This window comes from Sporobolomyces salmoneus (assembly GCF_050403485.1).
Source record: "Sporobolomyces salmoneus JCM6883 DNA, S_salmoneus_JCM6883_v1_ctg24, whole genome shotgun sequence".
Taxonomy (NCBI): domain Eukaryota; kingdom Fungi; phylum Basidiomycota; class Microbotryomycetes; order Sporidiobolales; family Sporidiobolaceae; genus Sporobolomyces; species Sporobolomyces salmoneus.
This window is the reverse complement of record NW_027481139.1, coordinates 228,764-252,949: the sequence shown is the minus strand read 5'-3', so window position 1 is coordinate 252,949 and position 24,186 is coordinate 228,764. Positions and strand designations below refer to the sequence as shown.

The following is a 24,186-nucleotide window of genomic DNA, read 5'->3' as shown; positions in this document are numbered from 1 at the left end:
CGCGTCTGCATGTACGTTCTTCGCCTCGTGAAAGAGATGGGGCAAAGCCGACTGACGCGGCGTATCCCCGAATTTCTGGGACGAGTCGGAGGTTGCAAGAGCCGTGTGAATTGCAAAGTTCTGTAAGGCACGTCGACTCCTTCCGTTGCGGTAGAGGTGAGAGAAGCCGTGAGTATGAGAACCGACGATAGCTTGTAGGGCATTGAGTCGAGCGTAGAGACGAACGAGTGAGAGTGAGTGTGACTCGACACAGACGGATCAGGTCGAGCTTTTAGCCTGAGAGTGGTGAAAAACCGACTCTGGATCGCGACCTCGACGGGGAGGCTCGCAGGCTCCGAGAAAGACTCGCTAAGCGACGACACAAGCCGCGCCGGACGAGCTCGCTCCCAACATCACTCGGAGCGGTGCGAGAAACTCGAATCCTTCGTTTCAAACCGATTCTTCCTCCGAACTAACGCCAACGTTTTCGTCACTTCCATCATCTGAATCATCTCCTCCAGGAATAAGTTTAACCAAGCTCTCTTCAACCTCGTTGCCCGTCCTGACGTTCGATAAATGAGCTCTTGACAACCTCTCGGGGTCCCTTCCGTAAATCTGATAAGTAGAAGAGTGTTGCCAACGACCGGCGGGTTTGACGAACTCTGGGTTGATCCCGGCGAGTCTGTAAGCGTTACTACCTCCAATCCTGAACGAGTGACCATGGATCTTTGGACGAGCGGCATCGGAAAGGATTTTGTTGAAACTATCCCTGAATTCTTTCGCGACCAAGTTCCTCCTCTGTCCCTCTCTACCGAATTAAGCGAAAGCCGGAGTATCCTTGGTCACCTTGTTGGCGAGGATATGGTCACGACAGGCTCGGACAGGATAGAGTTCGGGATCGATCGCAATCTGCTGAGGAAGTTGAAGGGTCGCTCCTTTCTTCTTCTTCGACTTGTCGTGGGGAATCTTGAAGGAGACGAGAGGAGGTTTGTCGTCAGATCCCGAGTAGAAGGTGAAAGAGTCGCCCGAAGAATCGAATTTAGGATCGAAAGTGAGACGTTTCTCGAATTCCCTCGGGGTTCGACCCTCTTCGATATCCTTCTTCCCCAAGTTCTTCTTCTCCTTGCCGTAGGGCTCATAAACCGCCTGTCTCTCGACTGTTCCATCCTTGATCCTACCCATTCCCCAGAACAAAACCAAAGCGCAAGCCTTCATCGCCAGGTTCCCTGGTCTCTGCTCCGGATGTTCCACATTCTCCTTTCCCATTGCCTTGAAGGAAGCAAGAAGATCGTGAATTGTGACCCCTCTGCGATCCTCCCTAGCCGTTGGAGCGAGGGTTGTACAACCGGCGAGAATTTGTCGACGGATCGAAGCACTGATCTCGAACTTTTCCGTATGAAGATTGTGCCAGAAACCGAGAGCGTTGTATGTTTTCGAATGTAGGAGGAACTGTATCGACCACCAAGCGAGGCGATTCGAGCCGAGACGAGACGAGGATCGAAAGGGAAACGTTCGACGACCGAAACCCTCCTTTTCGCACCATTCCAACCAGACCAGTACTAGATTCGCGTAGGTATTGAGGAATGTCTCCTGGATTGAATTCATGAGGGTTCCCCCAGCTTTAAATCGAGTTTCGAGCGTGAGACGGTGACGACTTGATGAGGCAGGGAAAAGGTGAAGAAGACGTTCAGTACTGTAGAGGGAGGAAGCATAGGAATGAGAGAGTCGAATGGAAGCGTCGGATTCATAAAAGGAGAAGAAGGTAGCGGAACGGGAGGAGGAGGTGACGGGAATATCTTTGCAATTGTTGACGTTTTGCTCAGCAGATTCGGATCGCTCGTTCTACAGCAGTGAGTAGCTTTCTGAGGCCTAGTCTGCATCTCAGCTGACACACATAACCCCTGCTCGTAGTGCTAGGCGACAACGCTCAACAACTCGTCGTTGAATCTCACCGATCAATCCAAACTCGTTCCCTCCTCCCTTACAACACGAACACGGTCCGTACCGTCATTCGAGAATCTCACAACCTCGCCCAATCGATCAGTACGACCGCTGCCCCGTTCGAAGCGAGTCAAGGAGCTCGACCAACTCCCGGAGTTTCCGCCGAATTGATCGTTTCCGCTCTCGCCCTCGCTCGTAACAAACGTGCGTTGTACGTATACCATCAAGAGAGGATCGAGACGATCAAGGACAAGTTTTGGGAAAAGGGAGGAGTTGCGAGTAACGCGTTCGCGCAAGGAATGGAAACGAGACAAAACATGACTACGTTCGATGAAGCGTTCGCCAAGGGTTATTCGGATTTATGTTTACAGTTCAAGACGAGTTGGTATGGAGGTTCGAGTAGGAGGGAACGGGACGAATTCATGGAAGACGAAGAAGACGAGGAGGAGGAGGACGAACTCGTTCAGTTGATGGATGCCGTCGATCTTTTCGGAGGAGGAACCGATATCGCACCGCCGAAGGATCTCATGGTCGATGTAAGGGTCACGAAGGACATGGGAGAAGTCGAGTTGTTGAGCGGGAATCGAATTAATCTCGAAAAGGGGAAACAGTACTTCTTACCTCGAGAAGATGTAGAAGCGATGGTCGTCAGTGGAGCAGTGGAACTCGTAGAGTAATGATAGAAGGATCAGTAGCAGGCGGGAGATACCGAATTTGCGTCAAGGACCGAAGGCGTCGGGACTTTGCGAAAAGGGAAAATCGGCGAAACCAACTCGAACCTTCCGGTAAGCCTTTCTCTCCTGCTCCTACCTCTCACACTGTTCTTGAGCTCATGACTTCCCTCTGTCAGAGCTAAGGTCAAATCGAGGAATCGTTCGCATCCGTTTCATCCCTTCCGGACTGTTCCGTCGATCCCGTCGGATCTATCATGAAAACCGCTCGACTTTTCGACAACTTCGACGACGCTACCGACAAGCTATACAGTAAGCTGTTACGCGATGCCGGGGTCACAAGGGGATACAGATAGTACGGATCAGAAATCGATTAGAATTTGGTGACAATCGGATTGAATACAATATGTATTTCTCTGATCTCGTTGCAAGACCTGCTTAGAACAGTCATCCAGCCAGTACTTACTTGCTTGAAAGAACGTGTCAAGATCGAGAAATGTTCGAGACTTTTGGCGAGTTCCTTATCTTTTTTGAGCGACGGTCTTCTCTCCTCCTTCCCTCCACCTTCCTCACCTCCCACCCCATTCAATATGCTCGCTGTCGATTCCGTATGTTACTACAAGCCTATCTCGCGTTCCCAAGCCTCTCACTGACGAAGCATTCGCTTGATCGATCTATCTCTTGGGATTGGGATTTTACTCAAACTCTCACAGACTTCCAACTCGCTCAGCTGGCTCGCGAACCTTTCCATTCCTCCCACAGCGGAGGAGGGACTCCAACACAAGTCCCTTCGAAAGGTAAGTCGCAACTTCTTAGAACTCGGTTGGACGAGATGAAAGAGAGGCCTTTGTCAACAAACTTCAAACTTCTCTACGACTCGTTACTCGTCTTTGATTGGATTTGAACTGGATCAGAAAGTGTACAAGGGTGGTAATGAATGGAATGGGCTAGGTCGCGAGCGCGATCAAGCTGGTAGAGAGGTGGAATCGCTAATCTGGGCGAACAAGGAGGGGCTTCAACTCGCTCAAACTCGTCTGATCGTTCTCGAAAGTGGTTCGCTGACATTGTCTACCATTCTTGTACATGCTTAAGACTTCGATCATCGCTACCATTGGTGAGTCCTCGAGCTTGCTGCGTAGTTTGACTCTCGAGCCATTGCGCTGACTGTTTCGTTCTCACATTCTCGTAGGTCCCAAGACCAACTCTCCTGAAATGATCCAAAAGCTCCGTGCTGCCGGTGTCAACGTCGGTGAGTTACGACCGAGAAAAGTCAAAAGTTGGAAAATCGTAAATTCTGACATTTGCTTTCCCTTGTCACCTCGCAGTTCGCATGAACTTCTCTCACGGTTCCTACGACTACCACCAATCGGTTATCGACAACACCAGGCTCGCTGCTTCGCGTCAGTCCCGTAGAGATTCTCCTGTTGTCAAACGAGCGAGAATTGACGGTTTACCACCCACGACAGAAACTGAGGGTCGTCCTCTCGCCATCGCTCTCGACACCGTACGTTTAGATTCGCATTCTGCGCTATGATCAGCACTGACGCTGAATCCCGGATCTTCGTACTATAGAAAGGACCCGAGATCCGAACTGGAAACATGGTTAACGACACCGACGTAAGCACTCTATCTTTCACGTCACAGTCCCTCATCACAGATATTGACGATCTGTATGAGCTTGCCTCGAAATAGATCAAAATCAACGCTGGACACAAGATGACTTTCACCACCAACCCCGAATACGCGACCAAGTGCGACGACAAGATCATGTACCTCGACTACCCCAACCTTACCAAGGTCATCACCAAGGGAAAGCCCATCTACGTCGATGACGGTATCCTCTCGTTCAACGTTCTCGAAATTCACGAAGATTCGCTCGAAGTCGAAGCCGTCAACAACGGAACTCTCTCGTCGAAGAAGGGAGTCAACCTTCCCGGTACCGACGTCGACCTCCCCGCCATCTCGCAAAAGGACAAGGACGATCTCACTTTCGGAGTCAAGAACGGAGTCGACATGATCTTCGCTTCCTTCATCCGTCGTGGACAAGACGTCAAGGACATCCGTAGTCATTTGGGAGAGGCCGGAAAGAACATCAAGATCATCGTCAAGATCGAGAACTTGCAAGGTGTTGCTAACTTTGACGAGATCCTTCGCGAAACCGACGGAGTCATGGTCGCTCGTGGTGATCTCGGTATCGAAATCCCGGCTTCTCAAGTCTTCATGGCTCAAAAGATGATGATCGCCAAGTGCAACCTCGCCGGAAAGCCCGTCATCTGTGCCACTCAAATGCTCGAATCCATGACCGTGAGTCACTCTTTCGTCGAGATTTCTCCGTTTCTCTTCAATTCTGACTCTTCTCGTTTCCTTCTAGTACAACCCCCGTCCTACCCGTGCCGAAGTTTCCGATGTCGCCAACGCTGTTCTCGATGGAGCTGACTGTGTTATGCTTTCCGGAGAAACCGCCAAGGGTTCCTACCCCATCGCTGCCGGTTCGTGTCTCCTCCCACTTCTCTCTTTGCGCATCGAAACCCGACTCATTCTCTCTACGTCCCACAGTTGAAATGATGGCCGAAACTTGCTTACTCGCCGAAGCCACCATCTGCTACCCTCCCCTCTTCAACGAACTCCGATCGATGACCATCCGCCCTACCCCCACCTCCGAGACCGTCGCCATGGCTGCCGTTGCCGCCGCGATCGAACAAAACGCCGGAGCGATCATCGTCATGTCGACTTCCGGAAACACCGCCCGACTCGTCTCGAAATTCAAGCCTCCTTGCCCCATCATCACGATCACTCGTAACGAACAAACTTCCCGACAGATCCACTTGCACCGTGGATGTTACCCCATGTTCTACGAGGCTCCTAAACCTACTTCGGACGAGGGATGGCAAGTTGACGTCGATAACCGTATTCGATATGGTCTTTCGCGTGGACTCGAACTCGGTATCGTTAGGAAGAACGACACGATCGTTGCGATTCAAGGATGGAGGGCTGGAGGAGGATCTACCAACACCGTGAGTATTTCTCTCCTACTTTTCTCGCCCAGAATCGCACGACTGACTTGGTGCTCCTCTTACAGATGCGTGTCCTTTCCGTTCCCGAATCCGACAAGGCTCTCGTTCTCCGTCCTATCGAGCACTAAACGGCTCTCTCTCGCAATTTTTCCTCTTTTTCTTCTGTCGTTCGCAAAAACCCTTCTCTCTTCCTTTCCTCTCTCCACAAAAGTTCCACCTCGTTACTATCCTACTACAAGTCGAAGTGTTTATCCGTGTCTCTTCCCTTTCCGTTGCTATATCTCTTGTGTGTCGTTCAGTGTGTCTTTCTCTCTCTTCTTTCTGGGACTTTTTCGGAGGATCTTTTTCGGTTCTCGTTACACTTGCTCAAACTTGCCAATTGTTATTAGAAGGCTTTTTTGGTCAGCAACACCGTGTCCTCGCATCGAGAGTGGCTGCAAGCTGCATCACGTGCTGGAAAGAGATCGAGGAGTTTCCATCAACTTCGACGAGGATTCTTTCCCGTTCACCACTCACTCTGCCCTCGCCCCCTCGTCTACTGCTTCGGGATCGCAAACCATGTCGTCCTCAGTCAGCGCCGACTCAGAAGCTCCCGTCGAAACCACTTCGATCAACGAACAAACTCCTCAACTCGCTCTCCCCGCTCCTCCAACGTCCGTCGAAGATGCGATCAAACTCGACGTCTCTACTGGAGAATCCGTGTCTCTCTACGATCGTATGGGTCCTACCGTCGTTAACCAAGACGGTGTGCGTTCTCTCTCTCCTCTCTCGTCCCTCTCTCTCTCTGCATCGTGCTGACTCTCGTTTCGGTCCGGGTGAGGGTAGACGCTCTCGAGAATCGTAGAATGGGCGGATATGGGAGAGGAAGAAAGGACGAGGATCTTGAGGGTTTTGGGGAAACGGAACCAGATTCGACTTGATGCGAAGAAGGAAGAGTTGGGGATCAATGACGATGGGGAACCGAAAGAAATGAAGAATGGGGAACAGTGAAGGGGAATGGAGATGGACGGGACAGAGAATATGGCGAGAAAAGCGAAAAAGTGAGTTTTGATAGTTTTCGTTTTCTGGTACAGATCACAGCGAGACGGGTCGATCTGATGCTTATTCTCGCACCCAGGGTACTGCAGTACTTCGAATGAACTATCATCAGGAACATAGGACTCAAGGAATTCGGAATCAGCACGATGAATGCAAACGAACGACGAAGAACAATCTCGCAAAACTATCAAGCTGTACCCATTCATTCGTCGGATCTCACCTGAGGCTAAGGCGGGTCGATACGAACGTCGAGGAAGTGTATAGAAAGTCGTAAGGTAGAGGCATAGACGAGACGCAAGAAAATGCAGTTTTGGAATTTCCGGTCGTACGAAATGCAAAATTTTCACCTGATTGCGATCTTTCCCTGTCGCTTTCGTGCCCATACAAGCTAAGCTCGTCACTGCGCCCATTGTGCGCGCAAAGAACGCGAGTTTGAGTGACCGAGGACCGTGACTTTGCGAAGAAGCAGTCTCTCCTTCTGACTCACGACTTCACATCGACTCAGCTGCCGTCGAAAGACTTGACCACGCGCACGAGGGGGTCATGTCGACACCAAGCTCCTACCCGTCGACTGCGTTCCCTTCGTTCCATCTTCACCCTTACCCTCATTCTTCTCTACCCTCTCGACTCGACGACCTCACGACTGAAGAAATCGCACTCTCGTGGCTGTTACTCGACGGATTGGATACGACGCAATGGAGGAAGTCACTGAGGATCTGGAGGGCGAGGAGAGACAAGAAGCGAACTTCGATTGATGAATCGGAAACTCCAGTCTTTGAGCTGATGGATCTCGGGTGGGAAGTATCAGAAGATGGATTGGATCAGTTGGATTCTGCGCAACTAGCCGTAAGTCGTCTCGCCGTGCTTCTCCCACTTTCGCTCGTTCAACTTTTTCGCTCCTTCCGCAGGCGCTCCCTCTTCATCCGAATTACAAGGTCTCGATGGCTGAACGCGCACGAGAGATTTTTCGACGACGGAGGAATGAACCGGCTGCGAGTCCTGTAGGAGGAGAGCAAGTCGAGGTCGAAAAGGATTTCGTTCTCCCTCCTGAAACTCCCACTGCCTGCCTCGAACCCGAGAGTTCCACGACGATCCCCTGCTCCGAGATCGCTTCAATCGCTCGAGATGAGACCCGAAGGGAGGAGGCGTCGACTTCCTCAATCGCGTCTGCTACGGAATCTCCTCTTCTTTCGACCGTTCCTTCCTCTCCGGCTCCTCAAACTCCGGCCGAAGCTTCCCCCTCCCCCGAATCATCAGAAGCAAACCTTTCCATCAACAAATGGTCGACAATCACCAAGACTAGTGAGAAAGCAACGAGAACGCTCGCGGTGGATTCTTTCGATTGGGATCCTGAACCTGTTCGACCCGTACTGCTTCAAGGAAATCATACGCTCGAGAGAAGATCAATCTCACCTTTCGATGAATCTCCTTCGCCACCACCGAGTGAGGAACAAAGAGCTCAGGATGAACGGTTGACGCAACTTCAGACGGATTCGTTTTTCGATCAATTGCGGTTTGACAAGATGGAGGTGGAGGAGGAGCCCGCGTCATCGCTTGCAGGAAGTCCGGAAGGGGATGTGAAAGCAGTCCTCAAGCTTGAAGATCGTCTAGCTGCTCCACCGTTACCAGTTCAACCGAAAGAAGAACCACCTCGAGACAAGAACGACCTTTTGAAACGCATCTCTGAACCTCAAGCTGCAACTCCCGCACCTTCTTCATCGACCTCAGCGTCAGCGTCATTTCCCGCCTCGACCTCAGCCTCATCTTCAGCTTCAACCTCGAAATCAACGACGAAACCGCCAGTTAGAGCGAGTCTCGTGCCGATTCCACCAGGTTTCGTCCCCAGCAAGATCACACTGACCTGGCATACTTTTCTCGTCCATTCGATCGTCACGAAACTCCCGACCGCAGAGATTCAAGAACTCATTCACCAACCTGGACTTCCCGAACCTGTCGCGATTCAAATCAAACGAAACGGTCCGACGAAACGATTTTGTCTCGTGTGGGTCGCGTTCGAATCTCCGGAAGCGAGGGATCTCTGCGCGAAAGGTCTCGATGGATTGAGCTATGGATTTCAAAATTTGAGGTTGATCATCAAGTCGGCGGACAAACCGGCGTCAGATTACGCTTGGGACTGGAGTTCGACGAGTGAATCGTTCAGGCGTGATTACTTTGAGCGTGGAGGACGGGCTCGACAAGGATCATCATCCTCGAGTAGGAATTGGTCGAGGGAACGATCTCCGAAACGTCCTCGACTTCCTGGAAACCGCTCTCTATCTCCTCCTCGACGTTCCCGTTCCCGCAACTCTTCTTTCTCTGTCGCTCCATCTTCACATCGTGGTCGATCACCTTCCCCTCGCAGACCTCTTTCTCCTCCACCTCGAGGTCCAGCAACCCTCCGTCGATCACTTTCCCCAAATCCTTCAGCTCGAGGACGCTCGAAAAGTCCCATTTGCGATCGTCAACCTTCATCTAACCCCTCATCTTCACTCAACGAACACGTCCCGCTACCTCTCATCGATCGACTCTCCTCGATGGTCCTCCTGAATCTTCCCAGCAAAGTTACTCGTTCCGACATTCTCGATTTCTTCCGCAGCAACCTAATCGTCGGAGTCGCGATCAATCGGACGTACGATCGAAGGTACCCGGAACCAGGAGGTCGACATGCGAACAATAACGGATCGGCGTTCCTCCTGTTCGAGACGAAGGAGGATCGAGATATGTTCGCGAGGAGGGAATGTACGGGTAGGTTGTTTAGAGGGAGTACGGCTCATATGAAAATTGAGTGGAGATCGAAGAGGTTCGATCCGTGGGTTTGGGAGGAAATGACCGAAAGTTGGAGGGAAAAGAATCGTGGATCGTCTTCCTCCGCTTCTTCTTCTTCTGCTCGACTCCGCGAGGATAGATCGGCCATTCGACCACCTATCGACTCTGCAAACGTTTCGTCGTCGTCCGCGGCGGATCGTCAACCTCGAAGACGTCGCGAATGGAGTCCCGATGAACAACCTTCTTCGGTTGGTCGTGCACCTCTACCTCCAGGTCGTCCGTCTTGGTCCGAATCGCCTTCGCCTCGCTCGCGTGGTCGAGATCTTCCTCCTATTGAAACTCGCGCCGCTCCACAATACCCTCTTCCTTCTGCTTCGACTTCGTACCCAACACTACCAGCTGCTCCTCAAGCCGGACGACTTCAACCAGCTCCCGCTCGCTCACCGGAGGTGGAATTCCCTACGAGAAGAAAACGTGCAACTTGGTCTGAAGAACCCGATGAACCCATCGCAGCTCCACCTCCCTCTGGACCATCGCAGCACCAGTCTCAGTACACTTCCTACTATCCCCCAGTAACGAACGGTGTACAACCTCCTCCGACGGCTCCTCTCCACGATTCTTTCTACGCATCTTCTTCAGCTCTTCCAGGGACTTCGATGGCCTTGGATCCGTACCACCTCAACACGCAAGCATTACAGTCGTCGGCGGCGAGGTATGGGTACAGTGGTGGGACGGAGATCAAGAGGGGTTGAGAGGGAGAGGGGACTTGAGGAATTTGGAAAAGGGATTTTCGTTTTTGAAGACTTGTTCTGTTGCGGTTGCAACTTGCGTACGCAGATTGCCTTCTTCCATCGTCGGGATACATTGTCACTCGATCTGTTTGAACTGGAGCATCTTCTCCTTTGGATAACTTCTGCGAGAAACAGAGAGCGATTCTTGAACTTCTACTCCTCACTCCTCGACTCGCCGCTTCTATTCGCCCAAAGCCGTGAGCCTCATGGATAACTTCGTTGTGCGCTCTGACTGACTCTCGGCTCCTACAGACGGCCAGAATGGCATCAATTCTCGCTTCATCTCGAAGGGCAATCTTCTCCGCTTCCAGCTCTCAGTTGCTCGACGTCCTAGCCCCAGCCGCTTTCTCTTCCCTATCTATATCCTCTGCCCCCTCTCCGCGTCCCTCCGCCGCCCCATCTCCTTCTAGCTCGAAAGTCCTCGTCGAGGATTCCGATCAAGCTCCTCGACCGACTCGAAAGCAACGTCAAAAAGCCCGGATAGCGACTGGAGAACCTCCAGCTCGACTACAACGCGGGAAACCTCCGAACTCGAGTTCTCTCTCTCGCGCTCCTTCCGCCGTCGACCTTCTCTCAAAGATTCGCAACACTGGTTCTTCAGCTACTTCTTCCGACCCTATAGTGCAGCAGCACAACGAGGCAGTACTCTCGATCATCAAGGGAACGAGGGAAGCGAGGAGGGACTTTAACGAAGCGTTCAAATTGGGATGGATACCGATTCGAAACTCTGGACAAGTTGGGAGGTTACAACCGAAGGATTTGGCCAAAGTTCTCAGGACGTGTACCCTCGCGGAACGGAGTGGGAAACAAGAAGAATTAGGGTATGAATGGAACGAGGTTAGGGAATTGATTTTATGGTTGGCGGGGGAGAAAGATATGCCTGGATTAGTCGAGTGGGCTTGGTCAGCGATAGAAATGGGACGAGGCGGATGTGAGCAGGTCGTAGAAGTATGGGAGATAATCACGAGAGGGGGACATCTCGCGTTGAGGGAAGGACCAGATGCGATCAATCGGGCGTTTCAACCGAAACGAGAATTCTCCTCTTCAGCAACTTCGAACCTACCGAAACCTCCTGTCTTCTTCTTTGCCGCCTACATCTCCGCCAAATCAGTCACTGAACGATACGCCTCCCCTTCAGAACGAATTCCTTTCGCCTCGCTTCTTCCATCTCTCCTCGACCCTTCCTTCCCCGCTCTACATCGATGGCTCCAGCATTCCGACGCCGAATCCTGGCTCAACCGAGCTTTTTCGACTTCCGCCTACAGCTCAGATCCCTCGGCGTTCAACTCGGCAGTCGCCTGGCTTCGACAAGTTTCTCTCGCTCAAATCTGGTACGAAACTCGAGCGATCCCGGGACTCGCTCTCCTGAAACACGTTCGAGGGGCGTTTCAGAGAGGCGCACACAAACAAGTTTGGGAACTTTGGTGGAGTTTGAGCGAGGCGGTCGATAATGAAGAATTCGAGTGGATCTCGACGAAGGAATGGGATGCGAGCGCGAGAAAGAGATGGATCAGTACAGAAGGAAAAACGGCTCTGGAGGAGGAGGAACGTCGAGAACGCGATCACCAAGACTCTCCAGCTTTCCTTTCCGATCCAACCGTCACGATTGATCCGACAAATTTTTCCCCTTCCTCTTCTCTTCCCCTCGACCCCTCTTCGACCGTTCTACCTCCTGCTCTTCTGACTCAAGCGATCATTAACCCATTCCTTTCCGGCTTCGTCCGCGCTCAACTCCTTCAACAAGCGAACCAAATCTGGGCCTGGCTCGTCTCTCACTCTCCTCCTCTCAACCCGGGAATTGTCACCTGGAACGGTCTCTTGAGTGGATACGCTCAACGAGGAGACATGAACGCGATCGAGAACGCTTGGATGGATTTGGGGAAGAGTGGGATTAAACCGAACCTCTCGAGTTGGTTGGCTCGAATCGACGCTTGCTTTTTAGCGAAACGATCCGACGATGCGATGAAACTATCGAGGCAAATGATGGCGGATAAGGACTTGTTGGAGGAGGTGAAACAGGAGCATGGAGGTCGAATGCCGGAAATCGTTTGGGACAGGCTCATCAACGGGTTATTGTCGAACGGGAGGAGGGAAGAAGCGGAACAGATATTCGCGGATATGGACAAGGCGGGATCACCTCCGACGATTCATTCAGTCAATTTACTCCTCAAATACTACACTCGAGGGAAAAATCCCGATCTTCCTTCGGTCGTTCGAATGCTCAAACTCATCTCGGAGCGGGAACTCGAAGCCGACGTCTTCACCTACACGATGGTCCTCGTCGCTTTACTCGCCGGAGGACAGAAGGACGCGACGGCCAAAACGATTCAAATCATGGAATCGACTCGAGTGAAACCGACCGTGACGACTTATGGAGCGATCTTACATTCCCTCGCCCACTCCGGACAACCTGAACACCTGACGGCCGCTGTGCAATTACTCGACGAGATGGAAGGGAGGAAAATGCCGACGAACGAAATCATCTACACTTCCCTTATCCAAGGATTCCTTCGAGCGATTCCGGCAACTCCTCTCCGATCCGAAATCGCCGCAGAGAACGAAGACGGTCAACATCCTTACTTCCGCGCGGCCCACACGCTTAAACAACGAATGGAACGTCGAGGGATTCAACTGAATCGAGTAGGGTACAACGCTTTCCTCGGAGCTGCTCTCGCGCTCAAGAGTGATTGGGGTACTCAACTTGCGCTCAAGACTTTCAAGGAGATGAAACGTCGACCGGGACTCATGACTTTAAACTCTTCCTCCTCTTCTTCTTCCTCGATGGACGAATCTCTCGAACCTCACGACGATCGCCACCCGGATCTTCACAAGGACGGAAGGACCGCGACGGCCTCGGATACGTATTTCGTCTTGCTCGATGGATTCGTCAAGATGAAGGATTGGAATCGAGCGAGAGGAATTGTGAGAGAGATGGAAAAGACTGGATTCGAAGTGAGGAATAGAGGCTTGAGGAAACTGGTCGAGAAAGTCAGTGGTGGTGGTGGATCGACAGGCATTTATTGAGGTAGAACTTAGAAGGACGGAAAGGAGCTGAAAGCGAATGAAAGGAGCTTTGATCAACTCGGGATTAGAGCATTCGCAATTCGATCACGGATTACAGTCCCAATTTGGTCAGCGAATACTTGTCAAGCCGCGGCGGAAACTATGTACCCGAAAACTAGAAGTGAGCGGTAGAATGTTGTCCCAGCATTTTCGAGAGGAAGTTTTGACTTGCACTCCACCTCTTTTGCCGACCTCTCTCAACTCTTCACCTCCTCCTCGCACGCGCAACATGAGGTGAGCTCATCTATACTCTGATCGCTGTAGCCGAGCTGACGAATGTATCGTTCTCTGCCTCTCTTCCTCTCCTTTCTTCCCCCCGCAACTTTCCGATCAAACCGACCTCCACCTGATCAATAATCCTACCTCTCTTGGCGACCTTTGCAGTTCTTTCAAGTTCCTCGATCAATCCCCTCTCCCCTGTTACCTCGGCGGTGAAGCCTTCACCGGGTCTTCCTCGTACGAAGTCAAGGATCCTCACAACTCCTCGAAAGTCCTCCATACCGTCTCGTCCATCACCGAGGCAGATGTTCCCAAGGTCATCGAAGTAGCTCACAAGGCGCAGAAGAAATGGGCAAAGGTGAGCTACATCTTTCAGATTGCCGAAGTCAACTGCCGAACTCTCGCAGTTTCGCTTCGAAACGGCGGCAAATGAGCTTGAACTGACACCAGATCGCCTCGTAGACCCCCGTTACTGAACGACGAGACATTTTCATCCGAGCCGCCGCGATCTTGAAGGAACGAACTCCCGAATTCGCCAAAGTAGAATTCGAAGAAACGACTTCGACTCAAATGTGGGCTGGATTCGAGTGCGGTCTTGCTGTAGAATCGATCGCTGAGGTAGCTGCTGTCGCTACGGCAGCTCTTCGAGGTGAAATCGCGACGACTGGAAGTCATCAAAAAGCTTGTGAGTTTTACTTTTCCCTCTTTTGTCTCGTAAGGACAAACATTGACTGATCTCTCGGCTTTTCTCTATCTTGCAGACATTGAGCGTTGTCCTTTCGGTGTCGTTCTCGGTTGCGCTCCTTGGAATGCTCCTGTAAGACTTGAGCTCCCCTTCTCACGCGGCATTCCCCTTCTCTGACTGCGTTTCTTGCCGCCGCTGACCCTGACCCTGATCTTCTCATCGTCCATAGCTCACTCTCGGTCAACGAGCCTGTCTCCAACCCATCATGGCCGGAAACTCTGCCGTCCTCAAAACTTCCGAAATGTCGCCTCGAACTCACATGATCATCGCCGAAATCATGGCTGCCGCTGGTCTCCCCGAAGGTGTTCTCTCGATCGTTCACGTCGCACCTCAAGACGCTGCCAAGGTTGTCGAGGCGTTCATTGCTGCGCCCGAGGTTCGCAAGGTCAAGTGAGTTCACAGGAGTCCGCGTCATTCGAGAGAATGAATCTGATATGATTCTCCCTTTGACAGCTTCACTGGATCTACCCGAGTCGGTTCGATCATCGCCGCGACTTGCGGTCGTTACATCAAGCCTGTCACTCTCGAACTCGGAGGAAAAGCTCCCGCAATCGTTTGCGAGGACGCTGATCTCGATCACGCCGTCAACGCGATCAAGTTTGGTGCCTACTTCCACTCTGGACAGTGAGTCCGATCTCTTGCGAAACGAGGGGAGAGGTGCACTGACTCTTTTCGATCTCGAACAGAATCTGCATGGCTACTCAATCAGCAATCGTTCACGAATCCATCGCCGACAAATTCGTCGAAATGTTCTCGGCGAAACACCCTAAAGCGTCAAACGGCCCTTCATCTCAGATGCGAGGTCTGTTCACCGAAGCCTCGGCGAAACGAACTCAAGAAATCGTCGAGGATGCTTTGAGCAAAGGAGCGAAGATCGTCGCGGGAGATGAACAGGCGGATCGGGATTACAACATTGTTCAACCTCGTCTACTACGAGGAGTCACGAAGGAGCAAAGGATCTATCGGGAAGAGATGTTCTCGCCGACTTTCTCGATTTTGACTTTCAAGACGGATGATGAGGCGATTGAGATTGCCAACGACCACGATTGTATGTCTCTCTCTCCGTATCCTGGTCAAGCTGCTTGGCGACTGACGGGTTTCGTCATCGTTCGTACAGATGGACTCGCCGCCGCGGTTTTCACTCGAGATACTTCTCGAGGACATCGCATCGCTGCTCAGATCGAGAGTGGAATGGTACATGTCAACGGGGTATGTCTGCTGTCTCTCTACGCTCAGTGTTGGAGATTGAAATCCGCGCGAGGTGATTGCGTTCCGGAACCTTTTGCCTCGGCGGTTTTGTTTCCCTGACACTCAGCATTTACTGAGGGTTACTTACTGACCTCTTCTGCACCACAGGCAACGGTCCACGATAGTGCTGTAATGCCCCATGGGGGTTGGAAACAGAGTGGATTTGGACGATTCAACGGTATCGAAGGTATCCGGTAAGCTTTTCGCGGTTGAACCTCTCGCAGCGCTCCCTGACTGACCCCTTTCCACACTTCAGAGAATTCACCCAAACAAAGGTTATCACCATCAACGAACCGCATATGTACCCTGCTCCCGAGTAAGCCTCTGCCTCTCCTTGAAAAGTTGAAAATTCAGAAGTTTCACAGAAAGAACCTCGAGTGCCTTGCGTTCTATTGACTCGTCAGAAACTTTCCCATGGCGGCTCAAAGCGCTTGCTATGCTAGAATAGTCTGCAAAGGCTTGACTCAACGGAAGAACTGATAGAACGGAGTGGGGCTCAAAGCTCGGATAAATCGGAACTCAAATTTGGACTTTCTCTAACTTTGGGTTCTTCTTCCCACTCTCGACTACCGACATGCTCGACTACAACCTCTCACTCGATCCCACGGCGCTCCTGCTATATCTCCCCGCCTCGATCGCCGTTTACTCTCTCTATTCCTTCTTCTTCCACCCTCTCGCATCCTTCCCTGGCCCCCTCGGCGTTCGACTCGGGTTATGGAGCTTCCTGACGACTCGAGCTCTCAAACGAGATTTCGGCTGGGAACTAGCGAAACTCCACGAGCAGTACGGAACTCACGTCAGGATCGCAAGAAATCAAATCTCGACGATTTCACCTGAAGCAATCGATGAGATTTATCGCTACGGAGGGAACTACAACAAGTCCAAGTTCTATTCGTTCTTCGTGCGTCGATCCCTCGCTGTGAGAAAGCACAATTTGACCTCGAATTATTTTGCAGAAAGTTTCGTCTCCAAGCTTACTCGCGACGCTCCCAAACGACGTGCATGCGGCATCTCGTCGTTCCGTCAGCCCGGCATTCGCGATGAACCTCCTCGTCGACTTGGAGGAACACGTCGACTCGTGTATCGACGACACTTGCGCTTTCCTCGACGAAAAGATCGCTTCTTCGCCAATGCAGAAAGCGAGCGTCGATATGTCTCTCGTGACACAACTACTCGCTATTGATGTCGTTGGGGAACTCGCGTTTGGCAAAAGTTTCGGTGAGTTCACTCTCGCACCGAATTCTCAGACGGAACTCAACGATGCAGGTGGTCTCTTCAGGTCTCGCTCGAACGGGAATCGACAAGAATGGATTGATCCCGATGCTAGACGCTTACACGACCTCCGCCTGTCTCTCCGGTGAGTCTCACTCTGCGCGAAAGCCAACGCACAAGCTGAAGCAGAAACGTCCCTCACAGGTACCCAACCTCTCTTGAAACCGTTCCTCCATTGGCTCACGACCCGTCGACTTGGAGCCGAAGGACCTCAAGCACTCGGTCGAGCTGCAGGGGAAGCAGTAACTCGAAGACTCCGGGAGATGGAGAAGGGAAAAGAAGAAACGAGGAAAGATATGTTGGGTAAACTGATCAATGCGAAGAATCCGGATGGGACTCCGTTCACGGTTGGACAGGTCAAGGTTCAGGCGAATTCGATCTTAGGTGAGCGGTCTGTGAATGTCTGACTTGATCGCAACTGACTCCGATTGGTTCTTCGCAGGCGCGGGATCAGATACGACTGCCATCGTAGGCCATCTTCTACCATCGACTAGCACGGAATACTTACTCTCGTTGATGCCTCTAGACTATGCGAGCTCTGCTCTACTATATTCACCGCGACTCGACGATTCTCCAAAAGGTCCAAGCTGAACTCGACGAAGCTCTCGCAAACGGCACGATCTCGTTGCCTCTGACCTACGCTGCAGGTACAAAGCTAAGCTACTTTCAAGTACGTCACCTTTCCGGGTCGACCATCGCAATTTACTGAATTGTCTCGTGCACCGTAGGCGTGTCTCAAAGAGACTCTTCGACTTCACCCTGCTGTGCCATGGAGTCTTCCTCGCGTCACACCGAAAGGAGGTGGATCTATAAACGGTACCTACTTCGCCGAAGGTGAGCAGCACTTCCTCTGCTCGGATACCACTTTCGAATTTTGACGATCCAAGCTCTCTCTCTCTCTCTCTCCAGGAACGGAGATCTCGATGTCACCCTACGTATTCCAGCGTCGTCCCGAAGCTTTCGGACCCGACGCCGAGAACTTTCGACCTGAAAGATGGATTGAGGCGAACGAGGAAGAGAAAAAGAGAATGGAGAAGAATTTGATCACGTTCGGGAGTGGACAACGAGTTTGTATCGGAAAGGTGCGTCTCGAGTCTCCCTCACTCAAGACTTTCCTCAATGCTCGCGGGACTGATGTATAGAGACGGAGAGGTGAGTAGAATATCTCGTTAATGGAGATAACAAAAACTATCCCACCTCTCCTCTTGAAATACTCCTTGTCGTTCACACCAAGAACGCCCAGCTCACCGCATAAACTATCGGGACGAGGTATCGACGGGGAAGAGGGAGACGAAATTCCGTGGAATGTCAAGAGTCAATGGTTCTCGCATCAACACGAGTGAGTCCTTTTTTCCCGTTTCTCTTGACTCGATCTTCCAAGACCTAAACTTCCTCCCTTACGTTACGTGTTATAGCTTCTGGATGGACGTCCGGGAACGAGAGCTCTGATACTGAGGAACACGAAAGAAAGGCTAAAGCTTAACGGCTCAACGATAGATCTGCAAATTCACCTCTTCTTCTCTCACAATCTCCCTCGAAGTGGACGATTGTTATTTGGGAGAAAGAGAACATTTAAGACTGAAAGAGTGTAGCGGAGTAAAAAATTGTTACAATCAACAAAAGAAAAGGGGAACGAGAGGGAGAGACATAAAAACGAAGAATTGACGACAGAGGTGCGAGAATTAGGACGTCGAGATGTGAATAAGCGAAGGACGTCGAACGAGAGAGAGAGAGCCAGCAACAGAGATCGTCAAAGGAAGTCAACGCCGCTAAGAGAGACAGAACGGGCGAGATCATTTGAGTTTCCTCCGTTTTCTCGGATCCAAATCTGGGTTGTAAACCGCACAACTTCGTCCCGATAGCTCGGGGGTAGGTTCTGCGGCCCTCTGTAATTGGAAGAGGAGTTGTTCGACGAGAGCTTGTTGGGAGGGAATCGAATCGATCGATTGAGCTGACGGAGCTGGAGGAGGAGGAGGAGGTCGAGCGGGTGGTCTACGATTCGTATCTTTGTCGAGTAATGCCGATGACCGTAAAGCAGGGGGGAGTACAGTTTCCGCAATCGAATTCAATTTCCGTTTCCTCTTCTCTTCCTTCGTTTCGTCCCTCTCGATTTCTTGCGTCAACCTCCTAATCTCCTCCTGAGCTTTCCTCTTCCCCTCCTCCTCTTTCAATAATCTCTTTTCCTCCCTCAATTTCTCCTCCTCAACCCTTCGTTTCTCCTCCTCTTCTTTCCTCTTTCGAGTTTGTAATAATAATAATTCTTCCCAATTTTCCCCCATTTCCGATCCAAACCATTTCATTTCTCCCGCTTTCTTATCCGATCCTTTCGCGTTGGACTTCAAACCCTTCAACCTAAAAATCGTCTTCAAATCAACCTGAGCTTGTTGAGCTTTCGATTCGGAATCGTATGCTAGGAAAACTGGGATTTTCGATTGACCATCTTGGGCGGCGGAACCGGGTCTACGAGAGATCTTGAGCGCGATGGGGACGGGGAGGGAGGGGTATTGAGGAGGATGAGAGGAAGGGGAGAGGAGGGAATAGATAGAGAGGTCCGAGAGGGAAGAAGTGATTCCGCCGATGTGGAGGATTGACCAGGTTGAACAGCGAGAGTGAGGGATTAGAGCGTGGGAGGGGTAACGAGTTGTTGAGGTAGTACGAGAGGTAGATGGATTGGGAGGAGCGGGAGGAGGAGGGGAACCGAGTTGTTGAGTTGAAGGAAGAGGCGGAGAGAAAGGAGGATTTGTCGGAGTCGCTGAACGGTCTGAAGGTGATTCCCATGATTGTTCTCCTACTAATATCTCCTCGTCGTCTCCATCTAGTTCAATCAATTCCTTCTGTTTCCCTTTCCCTTTCGACTTGGTTTGAGATTCGGCATACAATTGAATCCCGAATTTCAACCATTCCGACCAAGGTGCTTCATTCTCCGTCTCTTCTCCATCTCCACCTGATGATCCTACTACTCTACGTCTCCTGACTGGTCCTCCTTTCGAAGTAGAAGAGAGTTTCTCGAATCTCGGAATTGATGAAGACCAATTCGAAGGGTATTCCGCCGCTTGATCCTCTGTCACTTTGATGTAACTCAATGATCTTCTTGGTTGAGGTTTCGCTGGTTTGACGGTCTTGTTTCGTTTGAACGATTTGAGTCCGGATAGAGAGAAGGAGGAAGTAGAAGTTGTTGATTGTTTCAAAGTCGAAGGTTTGGCGCTTGATTGGTTCACTGTCGTGGTTGATGTTGAGGGTTTCGTAACCGCAGGAGGTTTACTCATGGCATCTAGTCGATAGGGTGAAGCGGAATGAGAAATGCTGGATGGATGAGGAATTGAACTTCCCAGTCAAGGGGAAGTTTAGGAATGAGCAATCTTCGCCGAACTTGAGAAAGCTTCATCGCCTTGCAAATTCAAACGTCATTTCTAGATCCCGCCTCTCCTGTTCCTCTCTCTCTTTGTCTCTCTACCTTCTCCTGTAACTCAACCAGGGAGGATGAGCTCTTCAGCTCGTAAATCGACTACTCACGTCAGTGATCAACCCTACTCTACGAACAACGAGATCACGACTCTCGATGATTCTCCTCCGATGAATCCCCCACGAAGTTCAACTCGAGCATCAGGAGGAGCAGACGCGGCGAACGAACGTACTGCTCTCTTAGCGGGAGATCGTCGACAAGCAGCTGCTCCCGTGGAAGAGACGGGAGTAGTCAGAAGAGTTAGGAAACCTTGGGCTTTGAGAATCGATTTCTGGATCGCGTTCCTTTTACTCAGTTCAGTCTCTCTCCTCTCTCTACCTCTCTCTTGCGTCGTGTACTGACTCGCAGTCTATCGTGTGTAGTTGCGAATGGATACTTCTGGACCATGTCGCTCGCGTCGGTGAAGAATGCGTTCATGCAAAGCACTTCGTTGCCTCCTCATCGAGGTTCAATGTTCCTCCCCATTTGGATCAGTTTCCTCTCCTGCGTTACCAACACGTAAGACTATACCCTCTGTCTCCTTCCCTCCCAAACTGAACACTCTCCTTCATTACAGTTTATCGATTTTATCTTTCGTATTCCCTCACGAATCCCCGATCCTCTCGAAATTCACCTCAATCGGCACGACCATTTTCGCCTTCATCACCTTAATCATCATCGTCGCCGTTACCCAACTTCGCGTCGTCGAAGGTGCTTTAACCGGTATCCTCCTCGGACTCTTCATCCTCTCCTCACTTCACGCCGTCGTCTCCGCCTCTCTCACGGATCAATACGCTCCCCTCCTTTCCCCTCCCGATGATCTCGACCCTGAGGTAGATGGAGGTTGTTTCGCTTCGTTCAAACGAGTTTGCGGTTACACGGCTTCATTCGTTGGGATTTCCCTCCCGCTCGCGCTGGGACATATCGCGATCTTGGCTGCGACGGTTTTGATCACGATTGGAGTAATCATTAGGGCTGTAGATGCGTCAGTTGAACAACCGGGTCAGAGGTGGAAAGTTGATGCTTGGTTATGGACTAGGAGTTATTTCCCGTTAGTCTTTCTCTCTCTTCTCTTCTGTTCTTCAAGAACTGACCCCGCTCGTCATGTTGATAGTGAACTCGGACGAGGTCTCACGAATTCATTCAAAGGTCATTACTACAGAGTTCACCTCGCCTGTCGCGGAGTCGGTCTCGACGATCCCCCTTATTTCTCTCAGACAGCTTCCTCCCCCGTCAACTCTTCCTCGTTCACCTCGTTCGGACGTCCTACCGTTCGTCGTACGGTCCTAGTTGAATCTGAACAAGGAGTACCCGGAGCGGTCGACGCTGAATGGTTGGTGAAAATGTTGAGGGAAGGGGATTTGAATTCTGGGGATGTTGAAACTAGGGTTTGTTTCTGGGATCGACCTGGGTAAGAACCAACCTCATTCACTTCCTCCTACCGCAGCGGGAACTGATCGTCGTTTCCGGTGGTTTAGATATGGATTCTCTGATTCTTCGGCGACTAGTTCCGCACCTCACATCGTCTCTGCCTTGACTCAAGCCTTATCGGTTTCCGGTGAAATGGCTCGTCTAGAGCCTCCTCCCTCCCTCGATTCTTCCTCCTCCTCCTCCTCCGATTCATCCGAAATGGCCCCTACTCCTCTCGCTCGATCAGGATTCATCATCGTCTCCCGAGGAAAATCCACGACAATCTCAACCCTGTTCGCCTCGCTCCATCCTCGTCTAGTCCATTCATTCCTCTACATCAACCCTTACGCTCCTTCAACGACTTACCACAAATCCGCTCGATCTTCTCTCAACGTGATTCCGAATTTCTTCACTCGAAGTTTACCCGCGATTTACACCGATCTCGGTCTCAATCGACTCTACTGGATGTTGAAGGGAGTTACGAGACGAAGGAGGGTTTTGGCGAGGGAAGGGGAAAGGATTAATGGACAGATTGAGAGAGCGTGGGTTCAGGAGAGGTACGAAGCAGATTTGGGCAAGAAGAGTGATGGAGCGAAAGCGTGGGATTTGAGAAGAGGGAGATACCCTACTCGACCTACTTATGTCCTTGGAGGAACTGGAACGGGAGGGAAGAAAGGGGAATCGAAAGGAGAGGGACAGAAATTCGTCGATGAAGTGGTTGGGGAGAGTTTGAGGAAATGGGATAAGGAATGGAAAGGAGGGAAAGAGGGGTGTAATGGTGGGGAAGGGTGGGAGAGGGTTTGTAGGGATGCTATCAAGGATTTACTCCATCTCGACTAAAATCGACTCAAAAAGTCAATATTCGATTTCCGACTCTCTCTCTCTCGTTGGATCAACTCAAACATAATCGAAACTCGAACCTCGAACTCGTATCATATCCACCTCAATTGTCTCTCTCGTTCTAATTGTATACACTCGATAATCCTCAATGACTTGTCTCTTTCATATTCTGTTCTCTTTCCCTTTTCTCTCGTCTGATGTCTCTCTTTTCAGTAGTGCTTTTCGCTTGTCTGACTCTGCCTCATCCTTCTCTTGTTCTCAACTACTTCCACAATGCATCTTTGCTCGCAGCGCAAGAGAGATCAGCGAGGAACACTTTCGACTCTCGAGAGAAAAGTTTTGCGAAAACCTTCAACAGAGTTTCCCTCTTTTCCCTCCAAGCTCAAGGGCTGTTCTCGCGCTCACCTCTTCGCGCTCAAGTCTGAACAACGAGCAACGTACAAGTCTAGAGATGCGGTGCACGTGATCGAAACACACGGCTCGCCATCTCGAGCTCCTTCCTCCTCTCCCCTTCTTCCCCGACTCTCACTCGACTGATCAACCATGACGCGTTCACCGACTCAATCAATCCAATCAATCAGCGTTCCCTCCTACCTAAAGATCTCGTCCCCGACCCCGGCACACGTCGTATACACTCTCTCAATCTCGCTCCCTTCCCGTTCCTACACGATCCAACACCGTTACTCCTCCTTCGTCCTTCTCTCTCAAACTCTCACTTCTTCTTGCGGTGCTCCTCCTCCGAATCCCCTTCCGCCGAAACACCCTTCGAGTTGGTTCAACCCTTTGACGAGGTTTGGATCGAACAACTTGACGGAGGAACAGTTGGAGGAGAGGAGGGAAGGGTTGGAGAGATGGTTGAGATCAATTTTGAGCGCGAGAGATCCGAGATGGAGGAGTAGTAAAACGTTTCAAGAGTTCCTCGTCGCTCCTCCCGAAAAAGACTCCTCCTCTGCCTCCTCAAAAGGCGAGACGGCCGGATTGACGGATGATAGGGAATGGACCTCGACGGGATGGACGGAGGAATATAAATCGTTAGAAGATTCAACGAGGAATTTACGAACGAAACTCGATGAACGGGACTTTCAATTACTTTCAAACGATTCTACCGCTCATGCTTCTGCTAAAACTGCGAAAACTTCTCTAGTCGAAATTGTGAGTCGATTGGGAGCGTTGGCGAAAGGGTTGGAATGGTTAGCGAAGAAAGGAAAGATGACGGATGGAGAAATTCGGAGAAGGAGTGAATTACTACAGAGGATGCAAGGAGACTTGGAAGAGTTGGGGAGGAAAACGGGCAACGCTCCAAGGATCGGAGCGGGGAGGAGAGGAGGAGGAACAGCACGAGCAGGGGAGGAAGAGATGGAGAATCCGTCGGTTGCGAGACGAGCTCTGCTCGGATCTTCTTCTTCGAAAGCGACGACTCGAGTGCTAGGAGGAGGAGGAGGAGGACCGGCACAAGAAACGGCAGAGACTAGACCACTCGATGATCAGGGAGTGATGCAGCTACAACAGCAGTACATGGACGATCAGGATTCGAAATTGGAGAGTTTGACGGCGGCATTGAGGAGACAGAGACATCTTGGCGAGATGATCAATCAGGAGTTGGCGTTACAGGAAGATGTTATCGATCAGTTGGAGAGAGGGACGGATAGAGTCAGTGGGAAGATCAAGAGCGCTTCGAAACAGATGAAGAGATTGTAATTCTTTTCCTTTGTGCGTTGGGTGAAGTTCCTCTCTGGAGTAGTCGATC

General features: G+C 51.2%; 11 protein-coding genes across 11 annotated transcripts; 9 read left to right on the top strand and 2 right to left on the bottom strand.

Annotated features, from left to right (window-relative positions):
- Window positions 1–429: 429 nt before the first annotated feature.
- On the bottom strand, window positions 430–1,584 carry JCM6883_005434 (uncharacterized protein; the record flags this gene model as incomplete). The annotated part of the gene is made up of 2 exons (XM_076632282.1): window positions 430–777; window positions 826–1,584. 2 exons carry the CDS (start codon window positions 1,582–1,584, stop codon window positions 430–432), a joined length of 1,107 nt encoding a protein of 368 aa, XP_076487817.1.
- Window positions 1,585–1,695: 111 nt separating this feature from the next.
- On the top strand, window positions 1,696–2,597 carry PSF1 (DNA replication protein PSF1; the record flags this gene model as incomplete). The annotated part of the gene is made up of 3 exons (XM_076632281.1): window positions 1,696–1,741; window positions 1,806–1,829; window positions 1,891–2,597. The coding sequence occupies 3 exons, from the start codon at window positions 1,696–1,698 to the stop codon at window positions 2,595–2,597; spliced, it is 777 nt and encodes a 258-aa protein (XP_076487816.1).
- A 584-nt stretch (window positions 2,598–3,181) lies between these two features.
- CDC19 (pyruvate kinase CDC19) lies at window positions 3,182–5,733 on the top strand (the record flags this gene model as incomplete). The annotated part of the gene is made up of 11 exons (XM_076632280.1): window positions 3,182–3,199; window positions 3,305–3,388; window positions 3,684–3,705; window positions 3,781–3,840; window positions 3,917–3,991; window positions 4,058–4,095; window positions 4,164–4,208; window positions 4,284–4,895; window positions 4,963–5,080; window positions 5,148–5,605; window positions 5,671–5,733. The coding sequence occupies 11 exons, from the start codon at window positions 3,182–3,184 to the stop codon at window positions 5,731–5,733; spliced, it is 1,593 nt and encodes a 530-aa protein (XP_076487815.1).
- Window positions 5,734–6,163: 430 nt separating this feature from the next.
- JCM6883_005431 (uncharacterized protein) lies at window positions 6,164–6,595 on the top strand (the record flags this gene model as incomplete). Its single annotated transcript, XM_076632279.1, has 2 exons — window positions 6,164–6,352; window positions 6,431–6,595. The coding sequence occupies 2 exons, from the start codon at window positions 6,164–6,166 to the stop codon at window positions 6,593–6,595; spliced, it is 354 nt and encodes a 117-aa protein (XP_076487814.1).
- A 591-nt stretch (window positions 6,596–7,186) lies between these two features.
- JCM6883_005430 (uncharacterized protein) lies at window positions 7,187–10,161 on the top strand (the record flags this gene model as incomplete). Its single annotated transcript, XM_076632278.1, has 2 exons — window positions 7,187–7,489; window positions 7,552–10,161. The coding sequence occupies 2 exons, from the start codon at window positions 7,187–7,189 to the stop codon at window positions 10,159–10,161; spliced, it is 2,913 nt and encodes a 970-aa protein (XP_076487813.1).
- Window positions 10,162–10,461: 300 nt separating this feature from the next.
- On the top strand, window positions 10,462–13,224 carry JCM6883_005429 (uncharacterized protein; the record flags this gene model as incomplete). The annotated part of the gene is made up of 1 exon (XM_076632277.1): window positions 10,462–13,224. The coding sequence occupies one exon, from the start codon at window positions 10,462–10,464 to the stop codon at window positions 13,222–13,224; it is 2,763 nt and encodes a 920-aa protein (XP_076487812.1).
- Window positions 13,225–13,492: 268 nt separating this feature from the next.
- JCM6883_005428 (aldehyde dehydrogenase) lies at window positions 13,493–15,795 on the top strand (the record flags this gene model as incomplete). Its single annotated transcript, XM_076632276.1, has 10 exons — window positions 13,493–13,497; window positions 13,648–13,840; window positions 13,945–14,167; window positions 14,244–14,299; window positions 14,397–14,617; window positions 14,681–14,851; window positions 14,914–15,275; window positions 15,345–15,436; window positions 15,584–15,669; window positions 15,732–15,795. The coding sequence occupies 10 exons, from the start codon at window positions 13,493–13,495 to the stop codon at window positions 15,793–15,795; spliced, it is 1,473 nt and encodes a 490-aa protein (XP_076487811.1).
- Window positions 15,796–16,049: 254 nt separating this feature from the next.
- JCM6883_005427 (cytochrome P450) lies at window positions 16,050–18,196 on the top strand (the record flags this gene model as incomplete). Its single annotated transcript, XM_076632275.1, has 10 exons — window positions 16,050–16,376; window positions 16,432–16,693; window positions 16,755–16,832; window positions 16,892–17,131; window positions 17,190–17,215; window positions 17,274–17,417; window positions 17,476–17,581; window positions 17,657–17,829; window positions 17,908–18,086; window positions 18,163–18,196. 10 exons carry the CDS (start codon window positions 16,050–16,052, stop codon window positions 18,194–18,196), a joined length of 1,569 nt encoding a protein of 522 aa, XP_076487810.1.
- A 344-nt stretch (window positions 18,197–18,540) lies between these two features.
- JCM6883_005426 (uncharacterized protein) lies at window positions 18,541–20,013 on the bottom strand (the record flags this gene model as incomplete). Its single annotated transcript, XM_076632274.1, has 1 exon — window positions 18,541–20,013. The coding sequence occupies one exon, from the start codon at window positions 20,011–20,013 to the stop codon at window positions 18,541–18,543; it is 1,473 nt and encodes a 490-aa protein (XP_076487809.1).
- Window positions 20,014–20,227: 214 nt separating this feature from the next.
- On the top strand, window positions 20,228–22,439 carry JCM6883_005425 (uncharacterized protein; the record flags this gene model as incomplete). Its single annotated transcript, XM_076632273.1, has 5 exons — window positions 20,228–20,504; window positions 20,573–20,708; window positions 20,767–21,240; window positions 21,304–21,600; window positions 21,668–22,439. 5 exons carry the CDS (start codon window positions 20,228–20,230, stop codon window positions 22,437–22,439), a joined length of 1,956 nt encoding a protein of 651 aa, XP_076487808.1.
- A 543-nt stretch (window positions 22,440–22,982) lies between these two features.
- VAM7 (Vam7p) lies at window positions 22,983–24,137 on the top strand (the record flags this gene model as incomplete). The annotated part of the gene is made up of 1 exon (XM_076632272.1): window positions 22,983–24,137. The coding sequence occupies one exon, from the start codon at window positions 22,983–22,985 to the stop codon at window positions 24,135–24,137; it is 1,155 nt and encodes a 384-aa protein (XP_076487807.1).
- Window positions 24,138–24,186: the final 49 nt, after the last annotated feature.